This window comes from Sus scrofa, chromosome 1 (genome assembly GCF_054392235.1).
Source record: "Sus scrofa isolate SSC_HxYL_T2T_F1_AM1 chromosome 1, Sscrofa_HxYL_maternal_Yorkshire_Landrace_v2.0, whole genome shotgun sequence".
Classification (NCBI taxonomy): Eukaryota; Metazoa; Chordata; class Mammalia; order Artiodactyla; family Suidae; genus Sus; species Sus scrofa.
This window is the reverse complement of record NC_139383.1, coordinates 285778985-285800703: the sequence shown is the minus strand read 5'-3', so window position 1 is coordinate 285800703 and position 21719 is coordinate 285778985. Positions and strand designations below refer to the sequence as shown.

Below are 21719 nucleotides of genomic sequence, written 5' to 3'. Positions count from 1 at the left end.
AAACTCATCCTTTGGAGCCAGAGCAGGCTTCCCGAGGATATAACATACAAGCAGAGACTCAAAGGATAAGGTGGAAATCCAAAAAAAAAAAAAAAAAAAAAAAAAAGAGTTCCCTGGTGGTGCATTGGGTTAAGGATCTGGTATTGTCGTTGCTGTGGCTCGGGTTCAGTCCCTGGCCTGAGAACTCTCGCATGCTGCAGGTGAGACAGGGAAAAAAATAAAAAATGGATGAGTCAGGGGTGGGGGTAGCAGGTGAAAGTTGCGTGGGGACCGGCTGGCGACAGAAAACCAGGCGGAGAAAGTGAACAGGCAGTTCACAGCTGGGAAATCTAGAGGCCAGAAGACACAGGGGAAGGGGCTCGACCTCGGATATGCAATCAGGCTACAAAGCAAGAAATACCATTTCTCCCCCATCAGATGGGTGACAGTGGGCACAAGTCTGACACCAGAGACGGGAACCTTCACCTACCTTCTAGTGCGGGGATTCACTGGCACAAGCGCTCGGGGAGGGGTTTGGCATTGTGGTGCGAAGCCTGGACGTGTGCACAGCCTATGAACCCACAAGTCTCCCTGGGGAGACTTTAGCAAATGCCCACTAAGAGATGCGCACAAGAATCCTCGTGGTGGGATTCCTGCTGTGGCGCAGTGGGATCAGGTTCAATCCCGGCCCAGCACAGTGGAAGGGATCCTGCGCAGCCACAGCTGCTGCGCGACTCACACCTGCAGTTCGGATCACCCCTGGCCTGGGAGCTCCATAAGCCACGGGGTGGGCAAAACAAAAACAAAAAACAAAACTCCTCATTGTAATATGATGCTAGGAGTTCCCGTCGTAGCTCAGCGGAAACAACTCTGATTAGTATCCATGAGGACGCAGGTTCGATCCCTGGCCTCGCTTAGTGGGTTGGGGATCCGGCATTGCCGTGAGTTGTGGTGTAGGTGGCAGACGCAGCTCAGATCTGGCATCACTGTGGCTGTGGTGTAGGCCAGCATCTGTAGCTCAGATTTGACCCCGAACCTGGGAACCTCCATATGCTGCGGGTGTGGCCCTAAAAAGACCAAAAAAAAAAAGATGCTAAGTCCTCGAAACAGCCGCGTCTGTCCATAGGGACTGGATAAGCCCAAGGTGGTGAATTCTTGTCCTGAAATACTTTGCATCAGTTAATAGGAATGCCCCTGAGAGGGACCATCCAACATGGTAGCCACTAGCCACCTGTGGCTCTTTCAAATTTCAAGTAATTAAAGTGAAATAAAATTAAAAATTCAGTCCCTGTGTCGTGCTAACTAACGACATTCCAAGGGCTTCAGAGGTCCCAGCAGCCCCTCGGGCTACTGCATTGTGCAGGGCAAAGTAGAAAGTTTCCACCGTCACAAAAAGTTCTGTTGGGCCTGCTGCTGTAGGTGCATCTGAATCCAAACCGCAGTGTTGTACGGAGGGAGGGGGCGGGGGGACAATGCCGATTTACAGAATGGAATGCTGATGTGATGCCATTTTTTTAATGTGTGGAAAAATTTAAAACATACAAAACCGTCTCCTCTGTTGTTGAAGCATATGCGTGAATCTAGGTAAAGGGAAAGACATGGGAGGGGAGAACGAGCCCAGAGTCCCGCCGGCACTGCCTCTGCCGGGCAGGGTCAAGGGCGGGCAGGGAAGCAGAGGGGGCTTCAGTTTTACCTGAAGAAGGAGTATTGCCTTTTGTGGGTTTTTTTTTTTTTTTCTTTTTTGGCTGCACCTGCAGCATATGGAGGTTCTCAGGCCAGGGATCGAAGCCCAGCCAGAGCTGCGACCTATGCCACAGCTGCAGTAAAGCCGGATCCTTAACCCACTGTGCCACATCCGGAACTCCGCCTTTTCCTCTTTTTAAGATGAAAACACAAGTGGAGATAGTCTGTTGGTTTTTTTTTTTTTTTCTTTTGTCTTTTTAGGGCTGCACCCACGGCATATGGAGGTTCCTAGACGAGGGGTTGAATTGGAGCTGTAGCCTCCGGCCTACACCACAGCCACAGCAACGCAGGATCCGAGCCGTGTCTGTGACCTACACCACAGCTCACGGCAATGCCACATGCCAGGGATTGAACATGCATCCTCATGGATACTAGTCAGATTCAGATTCGTTTCCGCTGAGCCACGACAGGAACTCCACTTTTTTTTTTTTTTTTTTTTTTTTTTTTTTGGCTGTGCCCATGGCATTCAGAAGTCCTGGGTTAGGGATTGAACCCACACAGGACCCTTAATCCACTGAGCCCCTGAGGCACTCCATGAGTTACTCTGTTTTATGAGATTGTTTGTTGGAGATCTATGTTTGATTCCATTCGTGTTAAGAGTTTCACCACCAAGCGGGGTTTCAGCACCAGTGGTTTGTGACTTTGGCTTGTGCCCACCAGCAGGAGGAACCCGCCTGCCCCCGCCCGGGTCAGGTTCAGCTGAGCTGCTCCCCTCCGCAACACACACGTCCTCCTGGAAGGGGCAGCTGGGCCAGCCGCTGTCCTGTCCCCTCTCATTTGCCACATGGCGGTTCCCCCACCTTGACACCAAGCATTTCAATGCCAGGTCTGGGGGCCAAGAAGGCAAAAGGTAGGATTTGAAAAAAATTAGCCAGGTTAAGATTTTTAAAAATCTTCCAAAGCACTAACAAAAAATTGACAGTTATAGAGATTTTAGTTTAATTTTTTTTTTTTTTAAGTGACAACTGCTCAGGTGACAGAGAGAGATTTTGCTTTAAAAGATTGAGGGGCTGTCTCCTCTAATGAGAGGCACTTGAAAATTATGGATCAGTCCCAGGTCAGTAATTTCTGTCAAGCTTGGGCAGCTGGAGGTCAGAGGCCCTGCGGAACACAAATCTAGGCAGGGTGTGGGCAGACACGGTGGGGCCTGGGCTCTGATGTAGCAGGTCCAGGGTATAAGTAATTAACGAGAGCGGCCGTGTCTCCTGAGACATCTGGTCCCTTAAATTGTTATTCTGCCACCGGCTCTCATTTCTCTGTGGTCCAAAAATAGATGGAGCAAGGACACAGGGCCTGACCCTCCCTGCTGACACATGCTGTGTTTTCAAAGAACATCCAAACCCAGGCTTGGGAAACAAACTTCCTGCCCACCCACGGGGTTGAAGGTGGAACAGCGGGGAACCGTGTCAGGCAAAGGGGGGAGAGCAAGGGACTTCAAGGCTGGGGGTGCGGGGGGGCATCAGGGACCATCCTCACGTGACAGGAGAGAAGACCAATTCTCAGGATGGCTAAGGCACTGGCTCAAGGAGGTCCAGCTACTAAGTGGCAAAGCCAGACCTGGGCACCAGGCTTCGGCTCCACTGACGGTGGGGTTCTTGAGACTTAGCGGGCCAGAAAGAGTCATGCTTGTCTTTGAAAATAGAAATCGGCTTGCTGTTTCCAGAAGCCAAACAGTACTTCTAGATCATTCCCAAAGATTAACTAAGGTTGGGTAGCAGCAGTTGACATCAAAATTGAACAGGGAGGAGTTCCCGTTGTGGCTTAGGGGGTTAAGAACCTGACTAGTATCCATGAGGACTCAGGTTCAATCCCTGGGCTCCTCAGTGGGTTAAGGATCCGGCATTGCCGTGAGCTGTGGTGTAGGCCAGCAGCTGCAGCTCTGATTTGACCCCTAGTCTGGGAACCTCCATATGCTGTGGGTACGGCCCTCAAAAGCAAAAATAAAATAAAATAAAACAGAACAGGGAATCTGTTTGGTAGATGCCTGGTAGATTAATATTAGGGTAACACGAAGGCGGGATCCGTGTCCACCTCTGCTTCTTCAGTGTCTAAGTTTAATAGACTTCAGGTAAGGGGTGGTCATAATGAGAATTTGGGGCAAAACTGGGGTCACACCAGACCCTCCCTCACCACCTGCGGCCACTTTGCAGTACCCAGTTATCACCCTGTTCAAGGCTCCAAAGACAGAATCTGGGTGTGAGCACACATCCGAATTGACTGGGCTATTTTTTTTTTTTGCAAAAAAATGTTTTTGGCCAAAACCATGGCATGCGGAAGTTCCTGGGCCAGGGATGGAACCCACACCATGGCAGTGACAATGCCAGATCCTTAACTCACAGAGTCACCAGGGAACTCCTCAATTTTTTTAACTGCTGTATTATAATATAATTCACATACCATAAAATTCACCCACTTAGCATCTATAAATCAATGATTTTTAGTATATGCATAAGGTTGTGCACCCACCACCACCATCTAAGTTTAGAATCTTTTCATAATCCGCCAGAGAAGCCTTGTACCCTTTGGAATTCTTCCCCATTTCCTCCCCCCAGGCCCTGGCAACAATTAGTCTACTTTCTGTCTCTGTGGATTTACCTATTCTCTAGGCATTTCCTGAAGATGCAATCATGCAGTGCGTGGTCTTCTGTGATTGGCTTCTTTCATTCACCGTGACATCCTCAAGGTCAATCCATGCTGTAGCGCATTTCGGTGCTTAAATCCTTTTCATGGCTGAATAATATTCCATCGTACCATCTACCACGTTTTGGTTACCCATTCCTCAGCTGATGCACATTTGCGTTATTTCCACTTTCTGATGCTGCTAGGAACGTTCCGGCACACGTTTGGGGGTGGGTGTATGCTTTTCGTTTCTCTTGGATATATACCTAGGAGTGGAATTGCCAGGTCACACGGGAATTCTGCATTTAGCCTTCTAGGGAACTCTGACTGTGTTTTCCAAAGTGGCTGCCTGCCCCATTTTTTCTTCTCACCAGCAATGTGTTAATGTTCTGATTTCTCTATGTCCTTGAAAACACTTGTTATTTAGTCTTTTTTTTTTTTATGATAGTCAGCCTAGTTGGTGGTGTGTAGTGGTATCTCCCCAAAGTTTTGATTTGCATCCCCCTAAGGGCTAATGATGCTGGGTATCTTCCATGTGTGTACTGGTGATTTGCGTATATCTTTTTGGAGACATGTCCACTCATGTCCTTTGACCGTTTTAAAATTTAGGCTGTCTTTTCATCACTGAGTTGTGAGAGTAATATTTATATTCAAAGATACAAGTCCCTTATCAGATATTTGATTTGCACATATTTTCTCGCTTTCTGGGGGTTGTCTTTTCATTTTTTTTCCCTTTGGCCACAACGTGCAGTGGCTTGATGTGGGATCTCAGTTCCTGGACCAGGGATCGAATTCGGGCCACAGTGGTGAAAGCGCCAAATCCTAACCCCTGGACCACCAGGGAACTCTCTTCATTTTCTTGATAGTATCATTTGAAGCACCAGAGGTTTTCATTTTGATGAAGTCCAATGTAATTTCCTTTGGTGGGTTATATTTTATTTCCTCATATGTAAAAATCATCTTGATGTAGTGTAAAAATATAAGGACTTTTAGGGTCCTTAGCAATTTATTTAAATGGCCCCTCTAAGGCAGGCATAGCACGGAGGCTGATGCCCATGTTCTGTCATAAAATATTTGCAGGCTGAATCTAGGCTCATGAAAAAGTGTGGGGTGATTGATTAGCAAGGTCTGCCATGGTCACGGCTGGGAGAAGGTGCCATGCATTTGCTCGAAGAGATCCATACAGGGTCTCCCATGGTAACAAAGAGGAATAAAGACTCAGAAGCCTGGGGGAGACATCCTTGTGTCTTAACTCCCTCTCGCTCTCTGGTCACCCTCACCTGGGATGGCCAGAGTGAGGGGGAGAAAGGGGGGATTGAAAGAGATGAGACGGGGAGGCAGCAGGAGGCTGGAGAAGGAGCCAGCATGAGCTCCCTGGAGTCTTGTTATTTTTAGAGCGGCCCCAATTTGGCATGGGTGCAGGAGCCAAAGAAGGCCTAACAAATGCTCCCAGAGTCATCCCACTGGGGGCAATAATATGTGCCACTTTGTAAAAAATGGTTCTGCTTTTTAAAACCATTAAATCTTCAAACAGGATGCAGAGCAGAGGGAAGGCTCTTGCTGATGATGGGTTTAAACAGGGCCTGGAAGAAGAGAGGGAGCTCCCCCCATGAGATCTGGACTGTGGCCCTAAAGGGGTCCTCAGCCCTGTGTCGGCCTCAGCGTGTCTTGCCCGGCACGTCCATCCCTGGCTGGGCTGGACAGGCTCCAGGAGTCCCCTGGCCTTGATCTGCCTCCGCCGATGCTCCATCCGGAAGGCCTGGAAGCCACTGAACCATCGTCATCTCAGCTTCGCATGTGCCTCTCTTTAAACGCCTCCGCCCGAGAAGGATGTCGCCCTGGAAGCTGGGGTCTGGGGGCCAAAGGCAGCTCGGGGGGGAGGAAGACCCTTTCCTGTTTCCCCTGCCTTCACTCCGGAGCCCCACTCGACACACACACACACACACACACACACACACCCCAGGATGCAAATGATAACTGCAGAGCCATCACTTGTGAAGCTTGACAGAAAATAATGAGAAACACTAAATCTTTTATAAGGTCAACACTCGCCTTAGCCGAGCAGCTGTCAAACAAGAAAAGAATTTAGCGCCGGAGCCACGAAACTTCCATCGGCTCATTAAGCCCAACAGGGCCCGGGCCTGGCGTGGCAGAGGAGACGCGGGGCCTTCCGTTTTGTGTCAGTAATTTGCGGCGGAGGAGGCAAGAAGAAACAGCCCGCGCCAAAGGGGCCTGGGGGGCGGCTGGGGAATCGTCAGTGCGCCGGGAGCGGCCTCGGCTCCTAATTGGAAGCATTGGGCATTATCAACGGAGGATTTGCCTCAGTTCCCTGACAGCTAGTGGGCCCAAAATGATCGCCCACTTGTCAGTGTAAAAGACCATTAAAAACAAACCATTTTGATTTAATTGGAGGCAGTGCACGGTGGGGCCAGGTGAGGATGCTGGGCAGCCCGGCTCACCCAAGCTGCCGCCCCTCTCCCTGGGCGAGGGGACTGGGGTGGGGGTGCCGGGGTGGGAGGGTGCGTTCCAGACTTTTCGCCTTTCAAAACCTGTCTGAGGAAGGAGTGGCTGCATGAGATGGAACAAGGCTTCACAGGAGCATCCAGGGCTGTTTTCATTGGGGTTGTCAGCCAGCCCCGTGACAAGCAGAGCTGCCAGGAAAAGGGGGGGGTCTCCCCTTTTCTTCTCGGAGCCCAGGTGATGGGAGTCTGCTTGGTGCTATTCTTCTGGGGGGTGGCCGGCTGGAGGGGCTCAGCCTGGAAATGGGCAGTGGGCTATTCCAGAAGGATGCTCCGCCTGCCCACCCCCCTCAGATATACCGGTGGGCCCTCATCTGCAGTGGACAGTGGAAGCCTTAGTTTAATTGGCTTCTTTTGTTTTCAACTCGAGCCAGCGCTAAGGAGGGGGTTAGTGAAGGAGCCTGTGGACAGAGCGCTGTCAAGGAGTCTTTGTGAACCGGGCGGGCCCGGGAGACTTGGGTGCTGAGGCGGCCTGGCCGAGAACATTCCGCATCGTCTCGGAAAGAGAAGGCCACCGGCTGCCAAGGCTAACCTAAGCTGCGCCGGGCTCTCCCCTCCCGGCGGGCGCCCTCCGCGCACCAGCGCATCCGTCCGGGATGCCCTGGAGTCGGAGCGCAGACTCCTCGACGCCGGGGACGGTGTGTTTTCCATGTTGATACGCGGTATCCTGAACGCGGCGGGCACTTGATAAATATTAATTGGCGCCTGCCAGATCTCAGAGAGGTCTATATATTTGTATATTAATCTCCGCCGCGTCCCCCCAAGCGGCGATCTCATCTGCCGCCTACCGCTTTCCCATCAAGACGACACGCGGAAGCACGCGGAGCCCGAGGGCGGCGTCGGGAGGGCGAGGGGGAGGCGCCGGCCGATCCCTTCGTAAACTTCCGCGGCTCATTTTGCTGAAGGATCAAGCTGGGCGGAGACACGGGATCCCTGGCGAGCCTCACATTCCAGAGCTTCACATTTTGCTGCGGAATTTAGACAATGGGGATTCCTTAATTACTTTCTCTGGAAGTTTACCTGACAGTCTCCCCCAGGTAGCACAAGGTGCTTATTCAGGCGCACCGTTCCTCGGTTGACAGAGTCTTTGATTTTGTGCTCGGTTGCAAATTAAGTCCTTTGCTGAGCCGTCCAGGCAGGGCCCGTCAGTGCCTTATCGCTTATTCATATTGGCTGCGGAACAGCTCCTGAGTTACTGCGTAGGGAGCAGGGGACCTCCTCAGATGTGCGGTGTCCATGGCCCGTTCGGGCGGGGCGCCCTGTGCCGAGGTCTGGTGTCGTGTTTCCCCTTGTCTCTTACTGGAATAATGAGCAGGAAGGCCTTTCCCTGTATATTTTAAGAAGGAACAGACTCTTTCTATGCTTGGCGAGGCTGACCCTGACGAGTCACAGGTAGGAATGGTAGAGTTAAGAGTCTTCAAGGAAGACATCAGCCAGGATGTTGGTGCCACAGTCCAGACACTGTTCGGGGGAAGTGCCAACAGACAGGGGATCTTCCTCAACTGTTAGGGTCACCCCGTGGACATTCAGCAAATCCTGGCTAGTGGGTGGACGGATGGATAGATGGGTGGGCAGATAGATGGGTAGGCGGATGGATAGGTTAGGAGCCTAGGATAAGGCAACAGAGCCCTTAGAAATGCCTCGAAGATTCAAGCATCCTAAGATCCTTTTTTTTTGTTTTTGTTTTGTCTTTTCTAGGGCTGCACCCTTGGTGTATGGAGGCTCCCAGGCTAGGGGGTCTAATTGGAGCTGTAGCTGCTGGCCTACGCCAGAGCCACAGCAATGTGGGATCCGAGCCGTGTCTGTGACCTACACCACAGCTCACAGCAATGCCAGATCCTTAACCCACTGAGCAAGGCCAGGGATCGAACCCGAAACCTCACGGTTCCCGGTCGGATTTGTTAACCACTGCGCCAGGATGGAACTAACTCCCTAAGATCCTTAAAGCTCCTCTCCATCACCTTTGCTCTGTTAAATCTCTAAGTAGAAGAGGGCTTTTATTTCCTTCAATATCTGTACCAACACGTTGGTTGAAGAATGGGTAGAAAGGCAGTTCGAGCTGACAAATCCCCGAGACTGTGGGCAAAAGGAGAGAATGCACACGGGGTGGCAGAGGTCACGGCATCTGGGCATGGGGACTGTCACTGCCACACGGGGGTCCCAGCTTCCAGCATGGGAAACTCTGCCCCGAGGAGCCATCGAGTGAGTGCCTGGACATCAGTGACAAGACGGTGTCTGGCTTCGGGTGTGTGCAGGGCTGTCACTTATTAGGGGAAGCGGATGGCTCCGTGGGCTCCGGAAGGAGAAACACACCCAAGAGGTGGGAGGTAGGAGAGAGGAGGGGGGAGACTTCCGCTGAACTTGAGACAGAAGCTGCTGTGGACTGAATTGTGTCCCTTTAAATGCATCTGTGAAGCCCTGCTCGCCCCGCATGTGACGGTGTTTGGAGGGGGGCCTTTGGGAGTAGTGAGGTTTAGCTGAGGTCCTGAGGGCGGGTCCCTCATGATGGGACTTGGTGCCCTTTTAAGAAGAGACACGGGAAAGCTTCCTTTCTCTCTCTGCCATGCGAGGTCACAGCGAGAAGGTGGGTGGCCGTCTGTACGCCAGGAAGAGAGCCTGCCCAGATCTGGCACCTTGATCTCCAACTTCCAGCCTCCAGAACCAAGAGAAATAAATGTCCGTTGCTGAAGCCACCCAGTCTATGGTATCTTGTTACTGTACTCTGAGCAGATTAAGACAGGACTTCATAGTCCTCGGGGCTGCTTGACAGTCGACAGCCTGCCTCCACCGGGATATTTTGTCTTGAAGCCCCAGCCCACTTTGTGTCAGACCCAGGAAGGGGCACCACCTGCCTCCATGAACGTGGGCTTTAAACACACCTGTGTAGGAGGAGTTGACCTTGACCCAGGGAGCTGGGGAGCTGCTTGCTCCTAGAGAGCCGTTCCTCTGGAGGAGCTGCTGCCAAAGCCCCACCCTGCCCGGAGATGGGACCGCGCCAGGACCCTCCCCTGGCGGGGCTCCTGCCCAGCTGCCCTTGATTCTGTCATTATCCCCACTTTGCAGATACAGAGGCAGGCTTGGACCTGGAGCATCCGTGTGCGGTCCGGGCCCACGGGCCCAGCCCTCCTGCCCTCTCCATCTCTGCCCCCGGGCTTCAGTTACAGCAAGCCTGAACCCCTGCCCCCCCATCAATGGCCCCTCGCCTCTTTAGCCTTGGGGCCAAGCTGCGGTTTAAAAGACGCTCAGGGGTTTTGTCAAGGTCCAAAGGCTATCAGGGCAGTGGGAAGTTTTGTTTACTGCACGGGCTTAAATCAGCCGGAGCAGGGCTGGCCACGACCCTCTGGACACCTATAAACACCCGAGTTCCTGACTGCCCTTCTCTTTCCTTCCCGGGTCCCGCGTTTAGCCCCACTGGCCTCTGACCTTGGTTGCAGGGCCTTAGTATTTATCGGCTCTTCCGGGGCCTGGGGCCTGGGGCCTGGAGGCAGCCAGCGGAGAGCTCAGCGCCTTCCCACCACATGTTAACTGTGACCCTGGGGCACGTGACTTGAAGCCTCCAAGCTCTGGTTTCTCATCTCTGAGACACTGTGACTTATCTCTGCCACGTAGGCTTAGTGCGAGGGTCGGCATGGGATGAGACCGTCCATTGAAGCGCCTAGCCCGGCACGTAAGAGGCGCTCAGGGCATGTGAGCTCTTGGTGCCGGTGTTGAGCTGCTGTCTGGAAACACTCTTCCCTCTGCACCTCCAGCCGGTGGACTCGGGTCCAAGCACCCACCTCGTGTGCCCTGCTGGGGCATCATCCCCCAGGCCCTCTTTGAGGAGAGGAAGGAAAGAAGCCAGAAAAGCATCCCTATCATCTTACTTCCTCCTGGATGTGTACGTTCTCTGCTGCCCGTGAACTTCGCAATCCGAGGGAAACCAGGAAGGCTGTGCTTGCTGCGTAAGGCTTGTGGCTGTGGGGGTACCAGCCCCCGGGTTCAGCTCGCCTGCGCTTTCGACCAACCCCAGTTTGATTGAACCGAGTTTATGTGAGTAGATTGTCTGATGTTGTTTATCTCGGAGACCCTGCTGCTGGCCGCGTGCCAGGCAGCTTGGACCCCGTCACTCCCGCAGCCTTGGTGCCTGGTGACAGAGGCTGACAGGTGGGCATGTGTGGAGGTGAGGAACTCGGGTGAGACACGGGAAGTCATTCCAAGAGGTGGCAGGCGTTCACCCGAACTCCCTCTCAAGCCCAGGAGATTTGCTTTAGATCATTGAAGATTTATTCTCTTGGGGACGCGAGGGAAGAAGAAATCGGGGACCTCGGAAGTCCCATCAACTTCCCAAACTCAACATGAGATTCAAGCTCCCTCCAGAGATTAGAAATATCTGCCTGATGTCAAAACAGGCTGTCTTAGTCTATTTTCTGGTTGATTTTCAACATGAAATTTGAAGTATTTCTGCACCCAGTGGGGGAGAAGTGCTTTCTGGATTAAACTGAAAATTCCCAGGTGAGAAGATTAAGGGGACAGGCAGGCTTAGGGGTGGGGGGGAATGGCCCTAAGTTGCAGCTTACAAATGCCAGCTCCCACGGCCCCGTGATGCCTGCCACCTCCCTCCCTGACCCGGGTCCCCCCTCCACCCACGGCTCGAGACGTCTCCAACTGTTCCAGAAACTTTGCCTTTATGTCCCTGCTTCCAACCCCTTTCCTCTTGTCCCTGCCCCCAGAGTTTCAGCTCTGGCCATTTGTGACTCGCCAAGATTTGAGCAGCCACATCACCTCGTGAGCAGGTGCCTAAAAAATCTGTCTCTCCAAGGTGCCGGATTATGCAAAACCAATTAAGCCCCTGCTTGTATCCCTTCAGCGAGTCAGCCCCTCTGCATACTGATCTGATTTATAATGGGGGGGGTGGAATCTGTATTTAGGAAGAAATGTCAAGTGTGTCAGGGCCTCTGAATCACTCTCTCTATTGTCCCGTGTTGCGTGTGACACATCCCAGCCGTATTCGCAAAGCCCTACACGGCAACCTGGCATGATTCTTATTCCGATGCAATGGAGCGACAGGATTCTTAAAATACATCCCGGGTGCAGGGACCTTGGGCTGGCATGGAACATTCAGGATCTGCTCTTTGTGGGTCTGAAAGCAGTGACGTTGGGGCTTGAGCGCCCCATGTAGAGAACGGTCCGTCTTTAACCAAACAGGCCCAGTGGAGAGGGGATGGCAGCCTTGGCTGGACAGAGCCCGCTCTGGGGGTTTAACAGAGAGTTAACTTTCCAGCCAGCTATGATTTGTAAGAGAGCTTAAAGGTGGGAAAGAAAATCCTTTTCTTAGATTCAGCAGCTTTCACTAATCAGCTGCATCTCTGGGTGTCACGGCTTGGCTGACTGCTGATTTTTTTTTTTTTCCCTTCCTGCCGCCTCCTGTGCTATTAGGGAGCCAGGGGCCCAGGAGACCCGAGGCAGGGTTAGTCTTCCACAAAGAGAGAAGTCTGATCCCAGCGTTCAGAGCACAAGAGCTTGTAAATCAAACTGTTAGCTTAATAGCTTGGGCCATTATTCTAAAGCAGTGGGGCTGAAACCAAAAGCCAAATGAAAATACAGTCAATTTGTTCATACTTTAGTGACTGAATGACTATGTAATGTCAGTGGGTATCCGGGGCTGTCGGGGAAAGATGAGAGCTGTTGAGGAGAGGCGGTGTGTTGGGGTTGAAGTGGAGACTCTGAGATGCTCGGGCAAACCCCTCTCTAAGGTGGGTCTTGGATCTCCAATTATAACATGGATTCGGCCAGAGAGATCCAGACTCTGCAAGTCAGCCGCCTTCACGGTCCGGCCGAGTGCTAGCCTTTGACCTTCATGCCTGAGGGGGAGAAAAAGGGGAAGCTGGCTTGGCCAGCAGCCTGGGGAGCACCCTGGGAGCTAGCGAGAGGAACGGGGCTGGAAGGGGCCTGAGAGCTGGGATTGGCTGTAGAGCCTCCAGCCTTTCAAAACTTTTTTTTTTAAAGTAGTGCTTCTACCACTGCAGCCGGGGCTCAATCCCTAGTCTGGTCACTCAGATCCTACATTAAGCTGCCGCATGTGGTGGCCAAAAAAAATGATTATTCAAGTGTCCTCGAGTACAGACTAAAGTCAATATTTTCAGTGGCTGCATCGTATTTCACGATGTTGTATATTCTCTCTCATATCTGTGTAAGATCTCCCAACACTTAAGCCCTTGCTTGGCTGGTGGCACCCAGCCTGTCACCACTGCCAGTGCTACCGTAAATACTCGGGGCACCCAACCTGTCACCACTGTCAGTGCTACCATATATTGGGGGCACCCACCCCTTTGTCTTTGGGCTGTTATCACTGGCAGTCTTTTTATAAAGGGGAATAACCAGTCTGTTTTTCTGGACTTAATAGCACGAGACCATAGACTATGTGGCTCCGATTGGGTCACTTTTCAGAGCAGAAGGGGTGCTGTTAATAATTCTTCCTCCCACTTGGCCCAGAGGAGGGGGGTCCTGGGCAGGCCGGTGTGTCTGGTTCCCATCTGGGAGCACCCACAAAAGGGAGGAGCACAGGGTGGGCCAGCCCAGGCTCCCACTGTGCTGATGGGGTTCTCGTTATGGGGGTCACCCTCATCCCCAAACTCGGGGGTCCGTCCGTCCACCTCGATCCTTGCCTGTCCCCAGCAGCCCCACATCAGCATGCGGTCTGCACGGAGAACAGGTGTGACCCAGAGGCGCTCGGGGACAAGGCTTGTGAATGAATGAATGAGTGAGTGAGTGAGTGAGTGATGCCAGCACCATCCTCATGGCAGCCGCCGTGTGTTGCTAAGGTCAGCCACTCTGCACGTATCCTCATCACATCCTCCCTGCAGCACCCCCCCCCCCCAACACACACACACAGGGGAGCATTTTTTGGAAGAGGAAACAGGCCAGTGATGCTTGGGCAGCTTGGGCCAAGTGACAGGTCAGGAGTGGCAGGGTCACCACGTGACCCAGGTCTGGCTGACCCTGGCATCGTGCACACACAGACACACCATGCCCCCCCTTCCCTACTGGCCCCCAGCACCTCAGGCAGAGGGTAGAGAGAGCCTGCCACCAGGCACAGAAGGTGTGGGCCCCAAGCCCAGCCATCCCCCCACTCAGGGGCCAGGCAGTGAGCTCACGTCCTGCCCCTAAATGGGACCCTGTCCTAGTGCACTCCAGCTTTGGGGTCTGCGACCTCCACGAGCCCCCGTGCCTCCCCCCACTGGCTCCTTGGCCAGTGAATTCGGATCACGAAACTTTGGGTTGGAAGAGACCCTCAAGAAGTGGTGCTTCCCCCTCATTTTCAGGCGGGGAAACTGAGGCCCACCCAGGGAGGGGCAGCCGCCGGCCCATGACCAACATCCTGGCGGAAAGACCACTCCCCGGCTGTCAGCCGACCCTCGCTCTGGGCACTGGCCCTTGAGTGACCATGGCTGGGGGCACTGACACGGTGCGGCCGGACAGGGGCCCCCCGCGGGGCGTTTCCGTCCCATCCCTCCGTCCCTCCTGGGCTCAGACCCGAGGTGCCCCGCGCTGCGCTGGGTTGGAAGCGACGGCAAGCCAGCTCGCTCCTCGCTGACCCGGCCCAGGAGCGCCCGCGCCCTGCCTGCTGCTTTTCCGTGTGAAAGGTGTTTAATTATTTCTGACAGAGTTCAGCGCCGACATCTGTTCGCGAGCAGGGAGAGTCCATTTAGGTTATCCATCACCGTGACAGGTTCCACTTTTTTGGAAGTGCTTTTTCCTTTCATAATGGGGCCGGGTGGGGAGGTGGGGGCGGGTATCGGCACAGACACGAGGCACAAAGACCCTCGGGGGCCTTGACAGAGGCAGCCCCGCCTCGGGCAGAGGGGCTCTGGCCCCGGCCGGCTGCGTCTTGTCCCCAGCAGTGGCTGCCAGGATTGGAGGGCACCGGGCCGAGGGGGTTCCATCGGGTCTGGGAAAGGCTTTTAAATTCTCCCGTCACCCTGGGCTGCACTGGCCCTTCATTCATTCATTCACGCCTTTGTTCCTTCTTGCCACAGCCGCTACTGGCCGGCCACCTGCTGGGTACCGGGCCCAGTGCTGGGCTCCAGGGACACGGCGGGGACACGACAGGCATGTCCTGCGGGCTCACACTTTGCAGGGGCTGGTGGATGTTGAACAAGCAGTTGCCCACTTCCTCAGTGAACCACAGTGTGGCTCAGTGCCTCGGAGGGGCGCAAGGGAGCCGTTTGGTAGTGAAGAGGGGACCTGCCTGGGTGGGGCCGGGAGGTGAGGGATGGTGTCCAGGGGCAGGAGAGGGGGCCCTGGATTAGGCGGGCACCCGCTTCTCCCAGGACAAGTTCCCTGACCTCTCTGAGCCTCAGTTTCCACATCAGTAGAATGGGGGCATCCTATCTGTGAGCGAATGCATGTCGGGGACCTGGCACCCAGTCGGAGCTCCATCAATACCTTTTGGTGGTGGTATTTCCCCACCGGGAGGGCACTGGGCGGTGCTGCGGAGGGGGCAGCACTCTGGGGCCTCTGCTGGCCGGGCTGTCCTGGCGGAGCCCAGGGCCCACCTCTGCTCTGAGATTCCCACAGCTGAACTTCCAGAATCCTGTGAACACGCCGAGCAAAGATGAAGAAGAGCCTATAAACCCCGGGGCTTGTGTTTTTATTCTGTTTCCCATTCTCTTTTTTCCCTTTTATTGTCTGTTTTGGCGATGTGCGGCATGTGGAAGTTCCGGGGCCAGGGATCGAATCTGAGCTGCAGCTGTGATCATAACCCTCTGTGTTGAGCTGGGGATCAAACTGGCAAAGCCAGAGAGACAGGCCGGATCATTAACCCGCTGGAAAAGCATCTCATTCGTCCTTAGACGTGACGGATGGTGCCTTTGAGCCGGGGCCCTGTGGACAGCCCAGCCGCTTGCAGGTCGAGGAAGACGCAAACCCTCTGAGCCTCTCCTCAGACCAGCTCCGGTGAGGCCACACGCACGAAGCTGTACACGTCAAGGACTTAGCACGAACAAAAAGGCTGGCATCACAGGGGGGCGACAGCGTGCCAAACAGGTGTTTTCTCACAAGAGAGTCCAAAGACCAGAAGAGGCCTGTGCTCAGCCGAGTCAAGTCCCCTCGATTGGAAATAGAAATTCGTTTGTTTCTGTACTTGCACTTCTCCAGGCCAGGCTGTGCGATCCCTGCGTGAGAAGCAGGCTCGCCCGACATGGGAATCTGTGACCCCCGGCTCTGGGTGGGGGTTGTTGGTGTGGAGGGGGGTCCTTCCTTGCTCCGGTAGGGGGTCAGGGGAAGACCCCCCTGAGCTTTGTCCATTGCCTTGGAAGCTACTGGTAGGTTCTAAATCACAGCTGAGGAAGTTCTCATTGTGGCGCAGCGGAGATGAGTCCGACTAGTGTCCATGAGGATGCGGGTTCGATCCCTGGCTGCACTCAGTGTGTCCGGGATCCAGCGCTGCCCTGAGCTGCGGTGTAGGTTGCGGAGGGGTCTTGTGCCTGTGGAGCCATGGTCCCCTCCCTTCCTCGGCAGGGTCCCCGGGATGCTTGCACCCACACCCCACTCCCCATGGACATCGAGGGCAGGAAGATCAGAGAGGAAAGAGCAGAGGAGGAAAGGCAGCCAAAGGAGGAGCCAGGCAGCAGGCTGCTGAGACAGAGAAGAGGGAGCAGGGATGTGGTTAAAAAGGCAGGAGGTGGGCGAGGCGGAGAAGCCAGAGGTGAGCGGTGCTGCCCAGGCGGGATGCAGGGGCCGTAAGGGGGCAGCGGTGCCCTGACTACCCCGCCCCCGCACACGGCGCCTGGTCCTGCTCGCATGTGTGGGGACAGCGAGGGCTGATGGGCGGTGGGGCAAATGGTCACTGACATATGCTGATGGAGGCCACTTGGGCAGGACATGAGAGCCGCATCAAGGGAGGCAGCGGGCTTCTCTGGCAGCCTGTTCGATTGCATTAGGCTCAGGGAGGCACTGGCCCCTTCATTGTCTAAATTGCAGTTTAACTCAACCCAGCAGCCGGGACCGGGATGCGGCTTTGTGCGGCTGTCCTCCCGGAGCCAGGCCTGTCCCTGACAGCCCCCAGGGAGGCTCCCTGTGCCCGAGCTGGGCGTCCACTGCCCCCACCGTCCTGAAGCACGGCTGATCAAACCCCGTACATGTCCGAATGGATACCGGGTCGGTCTGAGGCTGGAGCACGGTGGGTGCATATCAGCCCACAGCAAACAGCTGTTCCATCTCCCCAGAGACACCAGCCAGTGGGAGGTTCAGTGCTGGAGGTGCAGGGCCGCCTGGCACCCCAGGTCCCCAGTGTAGGATGTGCCATGACTGCATGGCCCAGACAGCGCCTGCCCCATGGACCTGCACCCAGGCTTCATGGTCAGTCAGCCCGGCTTCAGCCCCAGACTGCCCTCCCCAGCGTTCTCCACGTTCCCTGGCTGTGAAATGGGGGTGATGGCAGCAGCGCCCCACTTCCATGAGTGGAAAGAGTCGATGAAGCAGAGCTCCGTGCTGGCCCGCAGGGAGGGCTCAAAAATGTCAGCTATTGCTATGGCTATTATTACTACTGTTGCTGTTGTTGTTATGCTAGTCGTTGGGAAGAAGCCCACAGAACTCCTCTGTCTCGAGGACAGGTAAAGACCAGGCCCGGTGAGTGGCGTCCCCCTGGGACGGGGGCAGTCGGAGGCGAGACTGACCTTCTGGAAGTGAGGCATGTGCCAGAGGGCGTCCAGTCTCACGGGGGGTTTGTACTTCCGCAGCTGACTGCTCCGGGTCTCATACAGCGGCCCGAGGGTCACCTGCAGGCGGAGAAATGCGGAGGCGGGGTGGGTACCAGCTTCCCACAGAAGCTGGACCTACAAGCAAGGGACTCAAGGGCTTGGGATTCCTGGGTGGCAGACCTGTGGGTCACTGTCCTCCCAGGCTGATTTCTTGTCACCTGCGCCCCTGGCCCTGCCCGTGACCACGGCTGAGTGGATTTGGTGGTGGGACCACAGGATGCTGAGAGCCTATTGTTCTGGTTTCCGGTTTGGCTCTAGACCCAGGGTTCTGGCCCGCAGCCGCCTCGAGGGCGGGGGGGGGGGGGGGCGGTGTCCCAATCTTTGCCACCTCCCTGCAGCTACACAGCCCTGGTGGTTACAATGGATGCCACCGAGTTTGAGTGAAGAATGACGGGCGTTCCCATTGTGGCTCAGTGGGTAAGAACCCAATATAGTGTCCGTGAGGATACAGGTTTGATCCCTGGCCTCGCTCATTGGGTTAAGGATCTAGTGTTGCCGTGAGCTGTGGTGTAGGTCGAAGATGTGGCTCAGATCTGGTATTGCTGTGGCTGTGGTGTAGGCCAGCAGCCGCAGTTCTGATTTGACTCCTAGCTTGGGAAATTTCATAGGTCGCAGACACAGTCCTAAAAAAAAAAAGAAGAAGAAGAAGAAAAAAAGAAAGAATGAATGATGGATCTTTGCCTTTTCTCAGGAGCAGGTCCTTCCCGTGGCCCTCCCCTGGAAGAGGAAGGAAGACTCTTTTGGGGGAGGAATTTAGGGGCTCCGTTCAGCACCGCTGAGATCCCTGTGGGAGGGATTTTGAAGCACAGAGGAAACCCGTCACCTCCTTAGCTGCATGCCCTGTGCCCATGAACAGATGCCGGCAAGCCTAGTGTCCCCTCCAAATTCGTGTGTTGATGCCCCAACCCCTGATGTGACCCACTTATAGATGGGCCTTTAAGGAAGTGATGGGGTATCATGAGGTCATCGTATGCGGCTGTAGGACAGGTGTCCTTCCAAGAAGAGAAAGAGACACCAGGGATGTCCATACAGAAAAGGCCACGTGAGGACAGTGAGAAGGCAGCCGTCCACGGCCACAGAGAGAGGCCTCCAGAGAAACCAACTCTGCCGGCACCTTGATCTTGGTTTTCCAGCCTCCAGAACTGGAAGAAAATATATTTCTGGGTTTTTCTGTTTGCTTGTCTGTTTGAATTTTTATGGCCAAACCCTCAGCATATGGAAGTTCCTGGGCCAGAGATGCGGGCCAGGGATCGAACCCAAACCTCAGCAACAACACGAGTGGCTGCAGTCAGATTCTTTACCCACTGTGTCACAGAGGGAACTCCAGATTTCTGGGGTTTAAAAAAAAAAAAAAAAATATATATATATATATATATATATATATATGAGTGTAATTCTTTTTTATTTTATCTTAGAATTTGTTTTATTTATTTTTTCTTTTTTTCTTTTTTAGCTGCACCTACACCATGTGATACCTCCCAGGCCAGGGATACAATCCGAGCTGCAGCTGCAACCTAGAGATGCCGCAGAGACAACACTGGATCCTTAACCCACTGTGCCACAGTGAGAACTCCTAGCATTTATTTATTTTGGGGCTGCACCTGCGACATGTGGACATTTCCAGGCCAGGGATTGAACCTGCACCACAGCAGTGACAATGCCAAATTCTTAACCCAGGGATCGAACCTGCACCACAGCAGTGACAATGCCAGATTCTTAACCCACTGAGCCACTAGGGAACTCCGATTTCTATTGTTTAAGCCACCCAGTCCGTTGGACCTGGTTATGGTCACCCCAGCAGACTCACACAGGGTCCTGGGCCTCCAACCTCAGGATCAGCCCGGGAGGGGCCCTGGACTCTGCATTTTCAAAGTGTGTCAGGGACTTGCATGCACAGTCAGATCTCAGCCCCTGGCTATGATCTCTTTGTCAAAATTCAAAGTTCCCTGGGGGAATTAAGAAGTAAACAGGGGTGTCCCGTTTATACCTAGACTTCAGCATAGAGAGCTGGGGCGCCACCCCCGAGTGGATGAGCTGGATTCCTCCCCAGGTGACCCAGGGGGGTGGGCCCCTGCAGAAGGGGGCGTGAGAGAGCCTCACGGGACAGATGGTGCAGTTGACAAATAAGAGCTGACCCGAATTTATCCGAAGACACCACCCCAGTGAATCCCTTGTATTGATTTATTTTGTTAATCAGTTATATTCCTGTGATCGAATGTGTCTGGAGAACTCACAAGCCCTCTGGATCTAGAAAGCCCCCTCTGCTTTCGAAAAGAGCTTTGAAACTTTATCTCTGAACCAGAGCAGAGACGCTGCCCAGCCACGGGCTAATGAGCCGGGCTCCAGGATCGGAGGAACGCAGGCAAGTCTTGTCACCTTTCCAAGCCTCAGTTCTTGCTGGGGAAACGCGGTACCGGCGCCTGACAAACAGGTTTGTGGACGATGTGCTGAGTTAGCTTTGAGCCGGGTGTCTGGCCCAAGACGATGGCTCCGCTAATGGAAGCCGTTAGCAAGAATTTCACCCGGGGTCATCAATGTCCAAAAATCCAGCACATCCTTAGTTGCTGAAGAGACAGGCTTCCCCTTGGATGGTGGCAATGTGACCTCGTAAACCAGCTGTCTCATCACCCCAACAATTGTTTATCAGCCCCTCAGCCTTGGGTGGGGCTGAGTGTTTACAGCCGTTTGATAGATAACACAGGAGCCAGGGAGCATCTTGGGACAGGACAGAACGCTGGCGTGGGCTGGACAAGTGTTTTCTGAGTGCCTGCTGGGCCCTCTTTGAATCTGACCCCCTTTTCTGCCCAATGAGGTAATTGAGACCCCATCAAAGTGGTGATTCACTCAAACTCACACCCCTAGGCTGACACCAGTCCCCAACCAGTACTCGAGGTGGAATCACTCCCAGTGTTTGCTTTTGGGGTGTTTGGCTGGAAAAGGAGGGATACTGACTGTGAGACTGTCACTAGATTCAGATGATGTGTCCTTGGAGGCTTGGTATTCTGTGGACCTGCAAGATTCTGAGTTGCCATGAAATAGCTGCTAATTAAAAATAAGACTCAAGTTTGGAACTATAAAGAGGCAGAGCCTATAACGCCCACGCTCCCTCTCTTGAAACCTGAGCGGATTCCATCTTTTTTTTTTTTTGTCTTTTTAGGGCTGCACATGTGGCACATGGAGGTTCCCAGGCTAGGGGTCGAATCAGAGCTGTTGCTGCCGGCCTAAGCCACAGCCACAGCAATGCCAGATCCGAGCCATGTCTGTGACCTACACCACAGCTCACGGCAACACCGGATCCTTAATCCACTGAGCGAGGCCAGGGATTGAACCCACAACCCCATGGTTCCTAGTCAGATTCGTTTCCGCTGCGCCACGACAGGAACTCCGAGTGGATTCCATCCTGAGCCATTAACAAATAAACTAGTCATGGGGAGTTCCCTGGTGGCTCAGCAGGTTAAGATCCAGTGTGGTCACTGCTGTGGCCTGTGCTGGATCCCTGGCCTGGAAACCTACACATGCCTCAGCACAGCCAAAGAATAAAAGTAAAAGTGAACTAGTCACAGGCCACTTTGAAAATATTACTACAACGCTCTGCTCTTTAATGAGTGGTTGTCTCAGATTCCACCTTCCTCTGAGAATGGCCGGGAGGGACCTTGGTACCTGACTGTCCCTGGGGAGTCCTGGGTCTTTCCACCCCTCTGTCTCTCTTTGCTGGTCCCAAGGGGCCAGAATCCCTGAGAAGACTCTCCCACTCCCCAGGTTGGCCCTAGAAGTCACAGGCACTTTTACTGAATCCTGAGCTTGCCTGCAATCAGCAGGAATAGGGACCTTGCCATCAGGAAAAGCCCGGACTCCGGGGCGGGACACAGCTGGGTCCTGGCCTGGCTGTGACACCTTTGGCCAGTCACTTAGTCTCTCTGAGACTCAGCTCCTCCATCTGAAAGGGAAACAAACTGAATGGTCCGATGAGACGCAGACCTCAGGGGCTGTTCAGGAGGACAAAACCCAGAAACCCAGGAGACAGTCTGGGTCCAGAATGTGCTTCTAATGAAATCTGCATATTGCTACATGCAGAGTTCCCTGGTGGCTTAGTGGGTAAGGATCCGGCATTGTCGCTGCT

General features: G+C 54.0%; 1 protein-coding gene across 2 annotated transcripts in view; it reads right to left on the bottom strand.

Moving 5' to 3' along the window:
• CFAP77 (cilia and flagella associated protein 77) overlaps positions 1 to 21719 on the bottom strand; it is a 145544-nt gene that overhangs the window by 8649 nt on the left and 115176 nt on the right. The window contains exon 5 of one of the 2 annotated variants that reach the window (XM_021085476.2): positions 17516 to 17617. In XM_021085476.2, coding sequence (XP_020941135.2) covers positions 17516 to 17617 — 102 coding nt within the window. Of the gene's footprint in view, positions 1 to 17515; positions 17618 to 18996; positions 20878 to 21719 lie in introns of those variants that run through there. The other variant, XR_014829933.1, reaches the window with a different exon arrangement.